Source organism: Vanacampus margaritifer, chromosome 1, assembly GCF_051991255.1.
Source record: "Vanacampus margaritifer isolate UIUO_Vmar chromosome 1, RoL_Vmar_1.0, whole genome shotgun sequence".
Classification (NCBI taxonomy): Eukaryota; Metazoa; Chordata; class Actinopteri; order Syngnathiformes; family Syngnathidae; genus Vanacampus; species Vanacampus margaritifer.
The window spans coordinates 20624894-20642805 of record NC_135432.1 but is presented as its reverse complement, the minus strand read 5'-3'; the positions used below and the strand labels follow the sequence as shown (position 1 = coordinate 20642805).

The following is a 17912-nucleotide window of genomic DNA, read 5'->3' as shown; positions in this document are numbered from 1 at the left end:
CCAGGCATACTAGTTATAAAATTAAATAAACCAAAGTACAAGTGTAAATTTAAATATTTTTACAATAATAAATTCATTTGATAGCAGGTGAACTCTCAAGTAAGATTCTTTTTTATTATCGCCTTTTACAAAGAAAACATACAAACAGATGTCTTGAAAATAGTTTTTATTTTGCTTATCAAATGAAACAAGTCACTACTAGTCTGTTGGACTGAAAATAGATGGGCGTTCTCATTTATAAATACATCCTCCACAAAGTATAAATAGATCTGAAATAGCTCTTTTACACATTTACGCAGTATTTCTATTGCTGCATTATAACACTTACAAAGCAGTAAAGTACTTAGGCAAAAGATATTTGGACAGATTATGGACAGTGACGCACATTTCATTATAAATATGGCACATTTTACATACTCTTATGTGAAGCCCTTCTTGAAATATACACTGAATTGTAAGATGATAGACATGTCACTCAACTTTAAATGTGCAGATTAACATTTACGTTCAAATAGGAAATGATGAATACAAAATATTGCCAGGACGATGTTCCAGCTTTGCATGCTAAGCCTTAGATAAACATTTCATTTTTTTTCTCTCATTGATAAAACACAGCATAGCACAGCTATAAAGGTCCAAGTTTTTCAGCATCCAAGTGTCACAGTGGTGAGTCAAAATGTGATTTTACCAAAACAGACGAGATGAAAATTAAACTCGTTTCATCTATGACAAAAAGAGTGGTTTGATGTTTTCCTCCGGGAGTAAAAGCCTTGTGAAAGGCAGGTTGGTGCTTGCTGTGTTTTGGAGAGTATGAAGACTAATGGAAAAAATGTACAAATTGTCAGATGGCGTCTGCATACTGGTAGGAGCCACTTCCCATTACTCCATGTCATCCTCGTCAAAGATGGGCGGCTCGAAACTGCACACCTCCTCATAAGTCAACACTGCAAATCATGAGAACAAGAAAACCCCAAAGGTGTTTTTATCCTGTAGCTATTTTACTATATTCAACATTCTTGTCAAGTACATATTCATCTTAAACATCATAAAAGGTATATAAGTGGGATTGGGAGGGCAAATCCACGTATAACTGATCAAATTATTAACGTATTGACCGGGAAAATGTATTATTTTTTTGTTACAAAATATTCTTGAGTAAGCACCAATAACCACCAATATGTGTTTTCCACGAAAAATGTGTTGACCAAAAAAGAAAAAAAATTAAGAAAAACATTTCATTAAATTCACAGATGTATCCGCAGTATGTGTGGGTCCATTGTAATATGAGTCAATATCACAATATTCGATGGAATAATAAATAGGATAATCTTTTCTCTTTTTTTTTTTAATTGATAGTGACAGCACTATTTCATTACATCAAATAAATAATATGCTGCAAGAAATATATATTAGTCAAGCTCCCACACTTCTTTAATTAATTAACTGCAAACAATGTACATGAATTGTCAAAAAGCATATAGGGCAGCTAATTAATTTTTTTTGTTATTGTATATCTTTTCTTTTTTTATGTCTTGATAGTAACTATGAAAATTTTAATATGGTCATAGTGTCTCATCTCTTTTGAGAACTCTAATAAATATAGTGTAAAAAATGCATAATATGTCTCTTTCTTACAATTGTTGTCATATGCCCAACATTGGCGTGTCAGAATTTAAAGGTACCACCACATAAACATGCACCAGAGTTGAGAGTTTAACGCAGAAGACTGTCGACATACGTTTCCACTCTTCGATCTCGAGTTCGCGGCTCTCAAAGCTCTGGTCGTACGGCTCGGCCTCGGGCTCGTCGTCGGGGTCGTGGTACTGAGTGAAGTACGGGTGGGCCAGCGCTTCGGCTGCAGTTATCCGCTTGTCCGTGTCCAGAACCAGCATTTTCTCCAGCAGGTCGACAGCTTCATAACAAAGCGAGAGAAAATGTATGTTGTCACTTGGCAGATTTTATACAGCCCCAGCTGTTACATAGGTGAAATAATTCAATTGTGGCTACAATATAGATTTACCGTACCCACGAAATGTTATTTTGTGGCCACAAAATCGGTATTATGTGCTCTGTAACTATCTGGAACATTCAGTTCACACGTGTTGTGCCAAAATTACCTTGCGGATTGGCGCCAATAAACACATCAGCAAAATTCCTCTTGGGCAAATGTGGCAAGGAGCTAATGTAGTTCCGGGCCTGGCAAGAATTAAAACAGTTCCGTCAAGATTTCTCACAAGCGGCAACATGTTATACATGTTCAATACAAGCACGTTAATTAATGCTCCGTGCATTCTCTTGCTGCTACTTGCTACTTTCTATCTAGACTGTGTGATTTATCAATTTTAGAAATTTAATACAGTTTATTGCTCAGGGCATTATTCATTTATTTTTAGCATATTCCCCAGTTCAAACAGAAAACATGAGCAGAATCATTTTTTAATTGTTTTGCACAAGAAGAAAGGAGCCCAAGGTATTTGTTTCCAAGCCAAAATGATTTTGCCAAGGACACCTTGCCTCACCAGTCCAGCTGTACTTGAGAAGAGCGTGAGAGAGAGCTAACGAAGAAGCGCTTTTAGTCTTGGGCTAATTAGCCTAACGACATAGTTCCCCAAGTCATATCTAAACATTATCTGAGAAAGAGCAACAACTATTTTTAACAAGCGTAAATGTTTGTTTTTGTACAGTAACACTGAGTTCAAAATTACTCGAGCAATTATGCTAAGAGACTAGCAAGACGTACCAGCCTAGGCATTCAGTTTGACAGCTCATTTTATGAGACAGAAATTTTGAACATTAAAACGGCTCATTAATTAAGGGTCTGTTTACATGCATGTTTTGACAAAAAGGGTATTTTTTTTCTTAGAAGATACACTTATTTTCACATTATCAGCAAAGGGGAAAAAATTGCAATCATTTAAGTGTAAGTTAATGCCAACAAAAGCATATCAGGAGAAATAAAGAATACAACAACAAAAAGCATAACTGGTTTTAAAGGCAATTTGCTTAAAATAATTTTAATTAATTGACTATTGACTAATAATTTGGAAATTGTCGTCGTATATAAACAAAACAAAAAAAATAATCTTGCCCTGTGGTCTAGCACTCGACTGTGCTGCTGCGTCTGTAACAAATACTACTATATATGACAAAAAGGTGACTTTGGTCTGTAACTTTCGAATAAATCAAGACTTAAGGTTTCTGCCAATGAGATTACCCAACTGTAAGCCAAAACAACAAAGACAGCTTTTGTGGTCAAATAAACGAGTGGCATTAGAGCAATCAGTGGAAGCCCCAAATAGCATGAAAACATGACCCAGGAAAGACACAACAGCAGCAATCTGATTGGACCCTGATGAAAGGTGATTCATTAGCATTGTTGCTTCATCTTCACTGTACAGTCCATGATGTATCTATAATATTTTCGAACTGGAAGTATATCAAATGAAATATTATGCAAAATATTTTATATACATAAGCTTATGATGACTGAGGTCCAATACAAGAGCTTCATCAAATATTCTGCATTTACAAACGCGAATGCTCATTTTTGACTAGCAGCGTCAGAGTGTTATTCAGTTAACAATGTTTATTATTGTGCAAATGCCTGTTATTTATGGAGAATATTTTGGTGATCACATTATGCTACCTCCAACTGTTATGAGGCAAACTACAGTCAACCATATTAATAAACACATTGTCTACACTCCATGTTTCCGGCCAAAATGACCAGTTTAAAAAGTTCAACGGTGCAATAACAAATTTATGGTTTTCACTTTTCAGAGAAAACATGTAAATGATATTAGAATAAAGTAGTATTTTGACGAGAAAAGTTGTAATATGATGTTAAAATCAAAGTTTAATAAGGAAAGACAGACATTTTAACCGGCGAAGTCAAAAGATGCAACTTTTTGTCTTGTATAAGTTACACCTTTCATTCTGGAACAGATGTGTTTTTTTTTCTCTAAAATAAATAACTTTTTTTTCCGGAATAAAACGGGATTTTAATCCTTCCAAACCTTTTAATGAGCCCAAAGCTAAGGCAAAGAGGACTAATTGGTTTACCAAGTTTGTTGATTGCTTTTGTTTCCTTTTTCTTCTTTTTTTATGAATCCCAAGCTACGGCTCACGGCACTCCCAGTTTACAAACAACTGCTACACGTGCTCACCTCGTGGCTGGGCATCCTGTTTATTAGTGACGCCGGCGGTGTTCCCGTCAACCGCATTATCTGCTGAAGCTGGTTTATGTCTACGAGGCTGGTGTCAAGGGGAGTATAGCGACAGCCGCCGAGTTGGTTAGGGGAGCCTCTTCTCAGCGTAATGTTATTACGCTGAGAAGCAAACTCCACGCTTGGAAGCCAAAGGGAAGGAATGGAAGCAGGCGGAAGACAAAAGACAAGAGTGAGAGATTGAGTGAAGCCAGCATCCACCACCAGCAAACATACTTTGGATGTATTGGGAATCCTTCACTCGTTCCGTAATTCCTAATTACTATTTAGGGATACTCTCTTTTTCTGTGTACTATATAGTGCGCTTGGTGAAATGAAAAAAAAAAAAAAAGCAATTTCGGAACACTAGTCACGTCAATGCTGCCACATATTTACAACGTACCAAAATAACATCTGTTGTTGGACTTTCCGTTGCAATTATTGAGTAAATAAAACAAATGGGATGTCACAATCACAATCTTTTCCAATCCATCCAAGTCACTTGATTTTGAATACTGGCCGATACGGAGTACTATCCAATAGACTTCTTTTTTAAATGTGTCACATTTGCTAACCTGTTGCACTTTCAACACTCTGACGATGCTGCTTTGCAAGCTGTTTGGCCACAACATAAATTCTATCGGACTGTCAGCCATATAGGCAAAATGCTTCCATATTTCACTCTGTGCCTCTTGTCACTTGTAGCCAATTTGTTCTCGAATCGCAAACACGAGCTTTGGGGACAACGACGCTGCCCACTACAGAGCTGAATGAAGTCATTTCAGCCCAATCGGGAATTATAACACAAATTTAAAAAAATAAAACTTAGTTGAGTGCCTTTTGCAAAATAAATACAAACAACATCCGCATTATGCGTTTCTCTAATTTTGCACTACATGAAACCTCACATAAAGGTTAAAGTACCACTGATTGTCAAGTGGGGTGAAATTTGACCCTTCCACAGAGGGAGCGGTGATCAGCAGCAGAGGATTGCCTCGGGGATCATTTGGTGATCTAACCCCCCAATTCCAACCGGTTATGCTAAGTGTCAAGCAGGGAGGCAAATGGGTCCCATTTTTTATAGTCTTCGGTATGACCCAGCCAGGGATTGAACCCACAACCTCCCAGTCTCAGGGCGGACACTACCGCTGAAGTGGTTCATTGGATATGCGAGGATATTGCTTTTATAGTGAACAATGTTTGCTCACTGCTTTTCAAGATGCATTGAGATATTCAAACAACATTACAAATTGGTTCACTACTGTATATAGAGGATAGTGAGCGATTCCCAACAAAGCCGCTCAATGTTTTGATGAAGCGAGCCAACACATGCGGTCAGTGAGGCAGCACGCACGGGCAAAAAGTGTCGCAGAGCAAAAGCCTCGGCGTGTCGTCGGCAACTCACAGACTCTGAAGAAATTTTCATCAAGAGCTCAGGCCCCGGCGTTCCAACCAGCAGCATGATTAGCTTCAACTGATCAATATCTACCGGCATGTGTTAAAGGAAGACACTGACAGACAGGACAGCGGGACCCGCCCGGGAGTCTTCGGCCTCCTTGCCATGTCCACCATGACGCTGCTACTCCACAAATGTGTCAACAGGGAGTGTGGACCAGGTGCATCGAGAAGCATCGTTGGAGAGAGAAGAAAGGGGAGAGGAGGAGGAAAATGATGTGGAAGGAGGATGAGGAGAAAAAGGAGGACGACAAGATGGAGAGGAAGGAGAAGGCAGAAGAAAAGTATGACGACAAAGAAGAAAAAGGAAGGGGAAGATGGGGGGAGGGTGACACAGAGAAGGAGGTGGTGAATGCAAGCGCTGACTATTGGCTCACAAAAGATGCAAAAAAAAATAGCTGCATCAATTAATTTAGCAAAATTAGGAGGAGGTGAAGATGATGAGGCAAAACAGGTGGTGGTGGAGATGAAGAAAGAAAAAACAGAAAAAGAGGAATGGGTGGCGGAGGATAAGCAAAAAGGATAGGAGAGAGACGAAGGAATGAGGACAACGAGGAGGAGGTGGTATTGGAAAAAAGAGAAGGTGGGGCGGACGATGAATAAGCAGGATCATGAGAGGAAAGGAGGAAAGAGATGGACAATAAGGAGAGGACGGGTGGAGAATGTAAGAGATGAGGAGGAAGAGGAGAAGAAAGAGGAAGAGACAGAAGGAAGGCTGCGGGAGATACAGGAGGAAGAAAAATTAGAAAAAGGAGGAAGAGGGGGAAGAGGACAAGTAGGAGGAGGGTGGAGAACAATGAAGTGGAGAGGAAAAATTTGAGGATGAAGAAGGAGCACAAGAACGAACAAAAGAGAGGGAGGCTAAAGGAGGGAGAAGAAGGTTGATGAGGAAGAAGAAGGCTGGAGGGGGAAGAGGAGAAAAATAAGTAAAAAGAGGAGGAAGGAGAAGAAAGATGAGGGGTAGAAGAGGAGGAGAAGGAGGTATAGAAGTAGAATGATAAGGAAATATTAAGAAGAGGGGGAAGGAGGACAAGGAGAGAAGTAGCAGGGGTAGAAAATGAGGAAGTAGAGAAGATGAGGAATAAAGAGGAGAATGAACCAAAACGGGGAAGGTTGAAGGAGGAAAAAGGGTGGAGGAGGAAAAGTAAGAAAAGGAGGAGTTTAGTGGAGGATGAGAAAGAGGAGGAAAAGGCCATGATTAGAAGAATTAGATGGTGAGAAGAAGAAACGGCAGAGGAGGAGAAGAAGGAGGACAATGGACAAGAAAGAGGAAGGCTAAAAAGGGAAGAGGAAGAAGGGTGAGGAGGAGGAAGAATAGGACATGAGGAGAAGAATTTGAAGGAGGAAGAGGTGGTAGGAGAAGAAGGAACAGCAGGGGAGGAAGGAGGAAAATAAGGAGGAAGGATGAGAGAAAAAGAAGAGGCGGAAATGAGATGGAAATGAGATGGAAAACAACAAGGATACAAAAGAGGAGAAAGACGGACAGCGACATGGAGTAAGAGAAAGAGAAGAAGATCAAGGAGGGGGTCCTGAGGCATTTTTCGAGCTCAGCCGTTAGTGTGAAAGCTGTCAAGAAAAGAGGAAGACCGCGCAGCCGAGCTCAGACTCGTGCAAAGATGAACGCTATCGTCCAAGCGATGGGGCACGGACAATTCGGAGCAGACCTTCTCAACTGGTGGGCGGCCACCTCTTTCTTTACAAACCGTTTCTTTCACATCTAACGTTGTTCACGCATTCTCAAAAAGGCAAGATGGAAATTGTAAAAACAAAAACTATTATTTATTTTGATAAAAATCAGTAATTGCTTTATAAAATAAATTTGGGGGGAAATCGATTAAAATCAAAAATCGGATTATTGTGAGAAAACAAAAATGTTAAAAACATAAAATAAAGACATAATTCCCAGCATTATGTCAATATACAAAAAAAAAAAGTTTGAAAAACCTCTTTGCCATTTTTCCAACATTGCAAATTTGCCTAAAAATAAAGTGACTGTCAAAATCAAAGTCCAGCAGGTTAAATCTTTCTTAGTTAATTCATGTCCCACCAGTTGAGACCGCCGCCCGTGGTCCAGTACATGAAGTGAAACATGGAAGTGAAAAGCGCGTGGACTGAAGGGAAGTGAAGAAAATGCAGCCTATGTGCACCGAAGCAGTCATCAACACCTCAGGCTGTCTCACATGTGAAGGGAAAAGCGTTAAAGTTCAAAGAATAGCACAAAGAATTTCTTTGACAAAAGTGACGACCGGTATGCAGCGTCGCCACCTAGAGGGGACGAGCCCATGTGAAGGATACGGTCCGTTCCTGGGAACAAAGTTCTTCCTGTGAGAAGTTCCGCCATGATGCAGCCCACCGACCAAATATCCACTGCAACACGCACACACAATCACAAGTTATCAATGAGACAAGTTTGTCACCATGTTATTATGAACACATTTCAATAACATCAACCATTATTGTTTAGTGTGAGGTAACTCTTTATTCTTTGAGGATTTTGACAAAAAAGAACTAGGGATGAACAATTATTGAAATTCAAATCAACACAACAGTGTAGTAGAATGCAATTTAAAATCTCAGAGGCTGCAATACGAAGAAACAAAAAACACGTTTGCCTCATTTTTGTAATCTGTCTTATAATTTACTGATTCATGTTTACACCACACGTGTGTGGTAGAATTTCGTGAAGTTGTTACATTGAACGCTAAAAAAAACTGCAAGTCATAGAGTTTATGGTGAGCTAATTTAAGTAAACTGTCTTTCATATTTAAAAAATGGTTCATTTGTCTTTATTTAGCATAATCAATACCACAATAACAAAACATTTATGAATAATAAAACTGATTTTGTTTATATATACAAATTAATAAATGTTTTGTTTTGACAAAAAAAAAAACATAGGAAGAGGATCTTGAAGAAAAAAATCAAATTTGATAATTTTTTCCAAAACGTTCCGCCCTAAACCGCATCAATAATGCACCGAGAAAAAGAATCACTCCATTAGTGCTGGGGAAAAAAAGTCGACCAAGTGGGTTGGATCAACCACAAAATTTGGTTGGCGCAAAAATGCATGCGTCGAAGCTCTGTTTATAATTAAAAAAACATTATCTGCGGCACCTGGAAGTTGGCAGAACCAATGGGGTATATGGCACGGAGGAGGCGGGACTTCTGACTTCCTGATTTTTTCCAAGGATACCCTACCTGTCATGTTGTAATGCATCCAGTTCAACATGATCTCTGGGGCACGGTACCAGCGGGTGGCCACGTAGCCGGTCATCTCGTCGTTGGTGTGCCGCGCCAAGCCGAAGTCCAAAATCTGTCAGGCCAAGTCGGGGGTTAAAAAGAAGGGTTCAATACACACAGAAGCGTCTTTTGCTTCGTGTCGATGATTGCATGCAGCAGGATGGCTCACCTTCAGCTCACAATCCTCATTTACTGCCAGGTTGCTGGGTTTCAGATCCTGACAAGAACAGGGATATTTTTTAATTTGTTGTTGCATGAGGCCACAAATGTTCTTTTTAGAATGGCAAAAATTTTATTCCTGGTTTGGTCAATAAAGTTGATGTAGGACTAGGCAATTAATTGATTTCAGCAATATTTGTCAGTGTAATTAATACTATTATATCCCTTTTTCTGCTTTGTTTTGAGCAGTTTTTGTAGTTCAAAGTCAGAGTAAAGCTATTTTGTCCTAAGGAGAAACAATTATTTTCAGATTATTTGAATTTTAAAAAATGAATATCGGACTATTTGGGGGTGGGGACTGAAGATTTCATTTTGATGTTGGAACAGTGGTGCAACAAATTCACCTCACAGTTCTAATGCCGTGGGTACAAATGAAGTTTTGTATGTTCCCCACATGCCTGTGTGGGTTTTCCCCCGGGTAATCCGGCTTCCTTGCACATTCCAAAAAAATGCATGGTGGTATGTTAATTGAACACTCTAAATTGTCCGTAGGTGTGAATGTGAGTGTGCAGGGTTGTTTGTCTATGTGTGCCCTGTGATTGACTCCCAACCTAGCACCTGGCGCCTCAAGTCAGCTGGGAAAGACTGAAGATAAGTGGTACAGGAAAATGGATATATTTCATTTTAATATCACCGATCATTTTTGTCTATTCCAGGGAAGAACATTCCATGTTTCCCCCTCTCAGTGTTTACAAGCCAGCTACGAGAGAACGACTTTCGACGACTGAATGAGGGGGCAAAGGTACATAACCTTTCATTGCACTTACTCTGTGAATGATGTCGGCTGAGTGGATATACTGAGGAGACACAGTGCAGAAGATGTCCATTAACGGTTTTGGTTTAATACACTGCTGCCAGTTTAAACGTACACAACAATGTCAAAGTCCAAAGAAAACTCACCTTCAACCCTCTGAGGATTTGGTATATGAGGAACTGCACATGGTCGTCTGTCAGCTTTTGACATTTCACAATGTTGTTGAGGTCCGCGCCCATTAAGTGAGTTACAAGGTACCTGTGTCAATTAATGACAGGTTTAATGAATGCTTGGCTAAAATATCACAAACTGTTTTGGCCAACACAAATGGAATGTTGATGAACAACACACATTGATAAAATAATACGAACATAATTATGAAATATCCTATAAAGCACATCACATTAAATATGTAGATTTGCTACATTAGAGGTAAACAGACATTAAATATGAAATAAATATGATACATTTTAGGTACGTACATTAAATGTGATATAAATACTGTATTTGTTCCAACCGTTTGCCGCACTACATTGTTAGGTGCAATATCAATGAAGAGGTCCATTTTAACCCTGGAGAACCCAAGAACCCTTTTCTTCTTTGAAAAATTATGAATTATACATTAAATGACTGCTATAAGTTCACTGAACACCAAAATATATGTTTTTTCAATTTTAACCCTTTTTTTTTTACTAGCTCAGAGTTGCTAATTTATCAAAATATATATATAAAACATACTCCTAGGCATTCTGCAACATGATATGAAATAGATTAACAAAAAAACACAATTTTACCATATGATGGTTTACTGAGAAGATGGTTTTGTTTGGATTGATTTCCAGCTCAACAAAACAGCATGTTGCCAGCCATCTTGTCACCACCACTCTGGCTCATGTAAGTGCAATATTCATCCACTAGATGGCCCCATGCAGGGGTCAGAAGTGGCACTCTGGACTTTTGAAGTTAAATTTGTAAAAAAAAAAAGGTCTTTGTTATTTGAGTAGCAGAATTTATAGGGGCCAAATTTGACCCCGTGGGTTCTCCAGGGTTAAAATATTTTCATACATAAGGCTCACCGGGTTAAAAGGCGCGTTATTTTTGTGAAGCATTGTATTTGTTTATTCTAATTGTATGTTTATTTGATAAGATTTAGCGTTACACTAGGTTATATCTGGTAGCTGCGTGTCTGGCTTGCTTTTTTTCGCCGTGCAACTAGACGGCGGATTCTTCAAGTGGAGGAATGGAGGGCATCCTCTCCAACTGACAAAAAAAAAAAGTTTGAACATTGCTAGTCAATCCTGTGACGGGTGGCTGAAAGTTATCTTGTTTGGCAATTCAACAGCTGCAAACATAATGCACTGCACTCACTATTATCCAACCTTTTTTATTCTGTCCAGGCAGCTATTGTGTCATTTACCTCTCGCTGGTCTGGCCCTGCATTGTAAAATATGGCGCCAGAAAAGCTCAGCTTGCGTTAGGTCTAACTACATTTCCCATGATTCTTAGACACAGACACAAGAAGTAGTCCTATTTCCACTATAACAAAAACAGAGATGAGAATGAGAACATGAAAATAATAGAAAGGAATTTGAATTTAAAACAACAAACTAAAAAGCCAACAGCCATCCATTCATAAGATGCTCTGAATTACAAGGTGCGCTGTAGAAAGTTGATTAAATTAAAGGATTTTCAGCGCACCTTATGGTCCAAAAACAGTAATTATGCTACACTGGAGGTAGGTGATATAACGGTATATTCAATATAAGGTATAAATTTTGCCGAAGGTAGAGATTTTGACTCTACCGTCTTATCGCGGTAGCGCATGTTGATGACGTCATTATCTGGCGCATGTTGATGACGTCATCGTATCTGCGTCCCGGTCTTGCGCACGGCTCGCGCTCAGGGTAACAAATAAGAATAAAAAAATAATCACGAGTGGTTCATGAAGCTTCATTTTCCATCAATATTTGCAACTATTTCAGTCTCTTTGTGTTATATAAAACCTAGACTTGTGCTGTTTACAATGGCCACTTGTGCATGCACTTGCTCTAAGCCAGTTGTACGGTTTTCATTTAAAATATCAGCAATATTTTTTGTTTGCACTATTTTGCACCAGAGTGCTGACTTAATTTTGATTTGAGATTTGCACACAAATTTTGTTATCCAAAGTAATTTTTTTCTTTTCTTTCATTGTTTTTTTTTATCCATTTAGCTTCTATAAAGGACTATGTAATAAACCAGTAAGAAAAATATTTATAAAAAATAAATAAATAAAAAACTTAATTCTATACGTGACATATACCGCACCGTTACCTTGAAGGGATGCAGTTTATACTGTGATATGAATTTTGGGCCATATCGTCCAGCCCTAACTGGAGGTGCATAGAACATGACAATTATGTAAATGTTACATTAGAGGTAAATATATTAAGTTTGATGAAACTGGCACATTAGATGTACCGGTATATAAAGAAACGTATTCACTGCCATGGACGTTTATATTCGTCAAATGTTCACTGCAACCAACAAATATATTCATCAAATGGCTCTGGATTTGAAATCAGTACAGCTTGCGCACTTAAGATAAGGATTCTTGGCTTGTCATGCCAAATATGAGGAAGAGAAGTGCCAAGTAGTTTGAAGTTGGACACGTTAAGTTACTTTTAGTTTTGCAGTGAGTGAGTGCCGTGAGCAAAGATGACTGATTGCTGGGCAAACCATCAAGCCATGCGTTAAAGTCACTGTTGCTCATGGAGCATTTCTTATACAATTTTCTTGTCTTGGTTTGTTTTAGAATTATTTGAGATATCACAGGCGGAACTCTGCTTTGAAAACAGCTGACAGCGAATGAGTTAAATATAATGTTAATATGGCACAAGAGGTGCACAGACAGACTTGATACAAATATGCTACGTTAGAAGTGCCCATATGGAATATGACATGAAAGTGGAGTATAGTAAAGTTATTGATAGTGCCTGACCGTTGGAGTCCACATTTGTTCACAGTAGCAGTCACTCAGCATAGTTGAACCACCTTGGAAAACTAGGACACATACAGAAGTCTCCGTCTCCTATAGAAAGATTCCACTGGCTGTCACTGTGTGAAGCCTCGCCACAGTATTCTGACTCGGCAGGCTATTTTTAGAGTTGGGGGTCGGGGCTTGTGGAAGGGAGCACACAGCTCCTGCATGCCTATTTTACTTTTAACAGAGCATGTGCCATGCATCATTGGTTACAGTCATAAGACCTTTATTAACTGCAGATGCAATCTTTTAAAGGAGCCATATTGCATTTGTTCTTGAGTCAGAGACATGTCGTTAAGACAATTGGAAACTCTACTAAATAATGAAAACAAATTCATACGCATATGCTATTCAGGTAGCACTTGCAGTCAAAGTTGTGATAAGCATACGTAACTTCCATATAAATAATTTTTCAACACATTGGACTTACACATCTGTGAACTCCTTCAGAGAGGTGGCTGGACTGAAAACGTCCAAGAGGCCAATCACCTGCAATTACAAGTATCCAATCAAATCAACACAATACAAACAATCTCAGGATACTAAACAAGCTTTGAAAGTGTTTTTGTTCTGATCAGCCCCCCAACCGCAGCTTTAAAATGCTCAAACTTCAACACAAATGATTACAGTAATTTCTGGACTATAAGGCACACTCGACTATAAGTCGCAGGTGTTTTAATGTTACCGCACGGGGTTCCCGCTACTTTCTTTTCCATAATGCGGGCGCAAATTGTCTCTCTCTCTCTCTCGTTCTGTCTCTTTTACTATATTTGGGCTCACTTGGTTTGGTTTGCTCTGCCTGACGCTCTTGCGCTTCCTTTATAGTGCGCCCCATTGTGATCTGATGGATAAGCCGCACCTTTGTATTAGCTGCAGGGTCAAATGCAAGTGAAAAAAGTAGCGGCTTATAGTCCAGAAATTACTGTAGTTTAATTAAATTGACTCAAATGAATTAAATTATCCAGGCTTACAACATAAAAACTTAAGCAGCGGACTCACGTTTTCATGCTTCATGTGCTTCAACAAGCGCAGCTCTCTGTAGGTGCGCTTGGCGTGGATGATGGACTGAAACGGTCTGGAGAGCTTCTTCACCGCCAATTTTAAGCCGCTCTTCACGTCATAAGCAGAACTGGAAAGCAAACATTTGCACACTGCCCTTGAAAATCATTTGCAGAAGGCGCAGCAGAATGAAAATGCGACATCAGCAGAAAAGGGCAACTCTCAGCTTGCTGTTTCCACACTAAAAACCTCACTGCTTCCTCTAGCTAACCCACCAGATTGTGTGAAAAACACATTGCACATGATTGAAGCCCGAGAATAATACATGAAAACATAATAATGAAGTAAGTATGACATGTCCTTCAACTGTGGAGAAAATTAATCATCAATTGATTGTTTTGGTTTTTAAAACATCACTGTGTCTAGTATCTGGCTCACAGTCACTCAGTCCTGGTCTTCTTGTGTGCAGTTTGCATGTCCTACCCTTGCTTAAGTGGATTTTTTTCCATCTACATTCCAAATCGTGAAGTCCTTTTCACACTGCACTTGCTCAGTGTAAAACAACTGCAGGACAACAAAATTACCGGTTGCCCATATTCGGAAGTGCTGACATGAAGTAGGAAGTAAAAATAAATATTTTGCCACTGGTTAGACCGCACCTCGACAAAATGCATCTTTCACTTGCAAAAGGAAAGCCCTGACTTCGCTTATGAGGATGAGGATACGAGAGGCAGAGAAAAAATAATAATGGCTCGGCGGGACCTTGTATAGGTTTAATCATGTCATTACTTGGGAATAAGTTTGCCAAAATAAGACTATATGACTGCGCCAGCTTCTCTTGGTGGAGCTTATCTGATGTCACAATACCGCCGCTGTTGAAGAGAACAATTTTCAATTCGAAGCACCTTGCTGTCACAGCAGAAGTCCTCTTGCCACTTTGTTCCAGGCAGCAACGCTCCATTCCTTGCCTCCCTCCCCCCACCTGATACACAATGAATGGGTTTGATAGCAGCGCACTTCGCCCTGCTTAATGCAGTGTGAAAAGGGCTTTTGTTTCATTAAAGACGCCCAAGTGTCCATGATTGTGAATGTGAGTGGGAATGTTGGTTTGTCTTTATGTACCCTGGCATTGACTGATAACCAGTCTTTTTTTTTTTATTATATATATCTGTGTTCTGAAACTGACTGGCTACAGTCATGGCCAAAGGTTTTGAGAATGACACAAAGTATTTGTTTTCACTAGGGGTGTGAATTGCCTAGTACTTGGCGAATCGATTCGTATCACAATTCATAGGGCACGATTCGATACCGATTAATCCCGAAACAAATCTATAAATTGATTATTGCGATTTTCCCCCCCAACCCCCCTCAAATTTAGAAAATACAAATCAGTAAACTTCTACATGTAAACTGTAAGATTTGTATGAAAATGTATTTATTTATCTGAAAATTCAGGCTTATAATTGAGCCACTGCATTTAACAAACAGGTTGCAATCTGCTTCATGTTTGAACAGCACGGAAATAAAATATTAAGGCTTAATGTTCCATTAATATAACACTCTTCCATGCTTAATGTGTGAATCCTAACCCTAAGTAAGACATTTTGTTGAATATTTCCATAAAAAATTGATGTTTAAAAATTGATTCGGCCGCATATCGAAGAGATTTAAGAATTGCGCGCTGTAATATCGCCATATATTGCCGAAGCGATTTTTTCTAACACCCCTAGTTTTCACAAACTTTGCTGCTTCAGTTTTTTTAGATCTTTTTGTTAGATGTTACTATGATATACTGAAGTATAATTACAACAATTTCAAGTGTCAATGGCTTTTATTGACAATTAAACCAAATTTATGCAAATTGGCAATATTTGCAGTGTTGACCCTTTTTCTCAATACCTCTGCAATTCGCCTTGGCATGCTGTCAATTATCCTGACCGATGGCGGCCCATTCTTGCATAATCAATGCTTGGAGTTTGTCAGAATTTCTCGTTTTTTGTTTGTCCACCCGCCTCTTGAGGATTGGTCACAAGTTCTCAATGGGATTAAGGTTTGGGGAGTTTCCTAGCCATGCACCCAAAATGTTGATGTTGTTCTCTCTGAGCTACGTTGTTATCACTTTTGCCCTATGGCAAGGTGCTCCATCATCCTGGAAAATAAATTGTTCGTCACCAAACTGTTTATGGATGGAGAAGTTGCTCTCGGAGGATGTTTTGGTAACATTCTTTATTCATGGCTGTGCTTTAGGCAAAATTGTGAGTGATCCCAATCCCTTGGCTGAGAAGCAACACCACACATGAATGGTCTCAGGATGCTTTCCTGTTGGCATGACACGGATGGTAGCGCTCACCTTTACTTCTCCAGACAAGCTTTTTTCCAGATGCCCCAAACAATCGGAAAGGGGATTCCTCAGAGAAAATGACTACCCCAGTCCTCAGCAGAGCAGACCAATCCCTGCATCTTTTGCAGAATATCAGTATGTCCCTGATGTTTTTCTTGGAGAGAAGTAACTTCTTTGCTGCCCTTCTTGACACCAGGCCATCCACCAAAAGTCTTTGCCTCACTGTGCGTGCAGATGCACTCACACCTGCCTGCTGCCAATTCCTGAGCAAGCTCCACACTGGTGGTGGCACGATCTCACAACTGAATCCACTTTGAGAAACAGTCCTGCCCTTTGCTGGACTTTCTTGGGCACCCTGAAGCCTTCTTCACAGCAATTGAACGTCTCTCCTTGAAGTTCTTGATGATCCGATAAATGGTAAATATTGACTTATCAAATAATGTCAATTCATCTGATGACTGTGCATAACATTCTGGAGTACATTCAAATCGCCATCATCAAAAACAAGGCAGTAGATATTGTGAAAATTAATATCTGTGTCATTCTCAAAACTTTTGGCCACGACTGTACACTACACTACCTGTGGACTCCCGATGTGTTTAATAACAGCAATTCTTATGACTCTGTTTTCTTTTACTTTAGTTGAAGGAAACTTGTAACTTTCATTTGGATATATTTGTGCCCTGACACTGACTGGCAACCAGTGAGTCCATGGTGTGCAATGCCTCTTTTTTCCCCAAAGCCAGCTTGAATAGGCTGCAGTTCACCTGCAACTCATTCGAGGACAAGCATGGTTTTTCAATGGCAAGCAAGTTGAAGCTATCTATATTAACAAGCACTTTTATACAGTCCTATTCTTCTGTTACATTAAATGCACTTGGTCACAACGTATTATTCTTTCGTTAACCCTGCCGAATGCACATTTGCATGTATTCAGAGCATCACGGCCCCCACAAGTCAGCTATGTGACGCTAACCTACGTCATAGCACTGGCACAACGTCCAACGTTACAATTCTTACTGCGTCAGTTTTTTGGAGCATATATGTTAAGAGTACAGACCATGGGTGACAGCATTTCAAAACTAATAAATGCAGTTCATGTACAGTAAAAGTTTTTTCTGACAACAAATGCTAGCGCTGATGACATGCTAACAAGCTTTAGCACGGCGATCGTAGGCCTCATTGAAATTAATGGGCGGGGGCTAAAGTTTGTGACACACTAAAAGAAGCACAAAGTTGTTTACCAAACGGATCCGTATGCGCCAGAGCCGACCGGAGACAAGTTCTGGTAGCGCTCCGGGACTTCCCATATGGCTTTGTTGACCTCCTGCTGGTAAAACTTGGGTCTCTCTTTCTGCGACATTGCTGTCGACCACCGACTACCGAGTCAACTCACTCGTTTGGTCTGCAGCCGGACTTCAACTTCCCCAAAACTTACGGAACTACAATAAAAGAGAACTCTTTTTTTGCCTCCTCTCCGCGCGACAACTTGAAAGTTAGGCTTGTCCTCTTGCGAAATGTTGCAAAATCCCCGTTTGGTTGCAAGCACAAAGGGTCGGAAAACGTTCACGTTGTTTTCGACGCCTCCGCAACTCTGCTCCGTGCCCAGCTTGCAACACCGCGCCAAGTCTCGCGAGAACAATCACATCCCGAACGTGACCCAAATGTCGCGGTGCG

General features: G+C 39.7%; 1 protein-coding gene across 2 annotated transcripts; it reads right to left on the bottom strand.

The window, feature by feature from the left end:
• Positions 1–149: 149 nt before the first annotated feature.
• mapk14a (mitogen-activated protein kinase 14a) lies at positions 150–17890 on the bottom strand. 2 transcript variants are annotated; one of them, XM_077581922.1, is made up of 12 exons: positions 17480–17890; positions 13895–14024; positions 13326–13384; positions 10020–10131; positions 9887–9916; positions 9070–9117; positions 8859–8973; positions 7956–8027; positions 5611–5690; positions 2118–2196; positions 1739–1912; positions 150–944 (listed from the first exon to the last, which is right to left on the bottom strand). In XM_077581922.1, exons 1-12 carry the CDS (start codon positions 17596–17598, stop codon positions 880–882), a joined length of 1083 nt encoding a protein of 360 aa, XP_077438048.1. In that variant the 5' UTR covers positions 17599–17890; the 3' UTR covers positions 150–879. The 2 variants fall into 2 exon arrangements, with proteins under 2 accessions (XP_077438048.1, XP_077438039.1); XM_077581913.1 differs by lacking the exon at positions 5611–5690 and adding an exon at positions 4167–4246.
• Positions 17891–17912: the final 22 nt, after the last annotated feature.

Excerpts from the sequence above, each read along its gene's own strand:
- mapk14a (XM_077581922.1), bottom strand. The coding sequence starts at position 17,598 with ATGTCGCAGAAAGAGAGACCCAAGTTTTACCAGCAGGAGGTCAACAAA. Across the intron at positions 1,913-2,117 it reads TATTGGCGCCAATCCGCAAG|CTGTCGACCTGCTGGAGAAA; the intron begins GTAATTTTGGCA and ends TTTGTTATGAAG. Across the intron at positions 945-1,738 it reads CGAGATCGAAGAGTGGAAAC|TGTTGACTTATGAGGAGGTG; the intron begins GTATGTCGACAG and ends CATGATTTGCAG.